Source organism: Chaetura pelagica, unplaced genomic scaffold, assembly GCF_000747805.2.
Source record: "Chaetura pelagica isolate M959 unplaced genomic scaffold, ChaPel_1.0 scaffold1446, whole genome shotgun sequence".
Taxonomy (NCBI): domain Eukaryota; kingdom Metazoa; phylum Chordata; class Aves; order Apodiformes; family Apodidae; genus Chaetura; species Chaetura pelagica.
The window spans coordinates 16,545-18,294 of NW_009953662.1; the positions used below are offsets into that span (position 1 = coordinate 16,545).

At 61.5% G+C, this 1,750-nt stretch overlaps 1 protein-coding gene across 1 annotated transcript in view; it reads right to left on the minus strand.

The window, feature by feature from the left end:
- ABI3 (ABI family, member 3) overlaps positions 1-1,750 on the minus strand; it is a 27,674-nt gene that overhangs the window by 10,369 nt on the left and 15,555 nt on the right. The window contains exon 3 of the mRNA XM_010000324.1: positions 659-826. Coding sequence (XP_009998626.1) covers positions 659-826 — 168 coding nt within the window. The remainder of the gene's footprint in view (positions 1-658; positions 827-1,750) is intronic.

A 1,750-nucleotide genomic window follows, 5' to 3' on the forward strand; every position in this document is an offset into this window, starting at 1 on the left:
AGAAGCGCCAGGCAGCTTCCAAGTGCCAGGAAGAGGGGGGGGGGGTGACCAAGGGACTCTGCCCCAGTGTCCCTGAGCTCTGGGTGGACAAGGAGCCCAGCAAGGGGAAAGCTCCAAGGCCCAACTCTCCGAGCCCCATCACTCTACGTTGGCTCCTCTGAGGTCTCCCTGGGCAGTTCCCAGTTCCTCCACCTCCCTTGGGATTTACAAGCCTCCAGACTGGGAGAACACCCCAGAGACCAGTTTCCCAGCCCCAGATGGACTTGCCCCCCCATGCCTCTGGGTGGACAAGGAGCCCAGCAAGGGGAAAGCTCCAAGGCCCAACTCTCCGAGCCCCATCACTCTACGTTGGCTCCTCTGAGGTCTCCCTGGGCAGTTCCCAGTTCCTCCACCTCCCTTGGGATTTACAAGCCTCCAGACTGGGAGAACACCCCAGAGACCAGTTTCCCAGCCCCAGATGGACTTGCCCCCCCATGCCCTCCAGCACCACCCAAGGAGATGGTCCTGCATCTCCACAGCAAGGTGATGCTATGAGGAGGGTGACAGGCTCTTGAAGCTGTGGGGACCAAGGGCCTTCAGCCCCTTCCAGCTGCCCAAAGCCCCTTTCCCAGGACCTCAACCCCACCAGATGCCATCACCAACCCAGGGATGGTCTCACCTGGGCCACGCAGCCAATCTCGGCCTCCACCTTGCGCAGCTGGGCTGCCTGCAGGTCCAGCAGCTGGAGGAAGGTGCTGGCCAGGCTGCTGACCTGGTAGGTGACACTGGCCAGGGACTGTGTGCTCAGGGCCATCGTCTCCTCCAGTGCCTTCCGCTTGTCACTCGCCTGGAGGGGAGGGAAAACCAGTGTGAGGGTGGTGAGAGCCTGGAACACATTGCCTAGGGAAGCTGTGGCTGCCCCATCCCTGGCAGTGTTGAAGGGCAGGTTGGATGGGGCTTGGAGCAGCCTGGGCTGGTGGGAGGTGTCCCTGCCCATGCAGGGGGGTTGGATCTGGATGATCTTTGAGGTCCCTTCCAACCCAACCCAGTCTATGGTTCAATGATCCTATGCTGAGCAGCCACTGCTGCCCCACGTCTTCACGCCGGAGTCACAGGGTAGCTGAGATGTTTCCTTCTGCTTTCCAAATGCATCAAACTTCCTCCAGGTCCCCCAGCAGGACACATGGACACCCCTCAGGGAGCAGCACTTGGCTTTTCCAGGCCCTGGGGGGATTCACTGGGATTCCTCCCCGAGTGCCTAGCTCAGCCTCCTGTGACCCTTGGGGACAACCAGCCACGCAGGGCCATGTGAGAGTGACACAATGACAGTGTCTCAGTTCTCTGAAGAGTTCAGCACATTTCCCCTTCAGCTCCCCCAGCCCCCTGGGAGCAGCCTCAGGGCTGGGCTCCAGCCAGCCAGGCTCTGCAAAGCACCCAGGGACCCTCTGGCCAAGACACCCTCCCCAGAAAATAGGGCCTGGACAAGCCTTTTCCTTCCTATTTCACCCCCCCCCCCAAAAAAAATATCCTGCAGCCACCCCCTTCCTTCAGAGGGCTTCGGGCAGGAGGAGGAGGAGGAGGGAAGGTGCAGCAGCAGAGCTTCATGCTGGCTCTGCATGTGCAGACACCCAGCCCCCCCTCTGCCCTGCCAGGAGGCACCTCTGACACCCCGGGGACAGCCCAGGTGGGGCTGGTGTCCCCGGTCACCCCCTCCCAGGGCTTTTCTGAAGGCACCAAACCCTTAAGAGGACTCCCCATCCCAAACCCCACC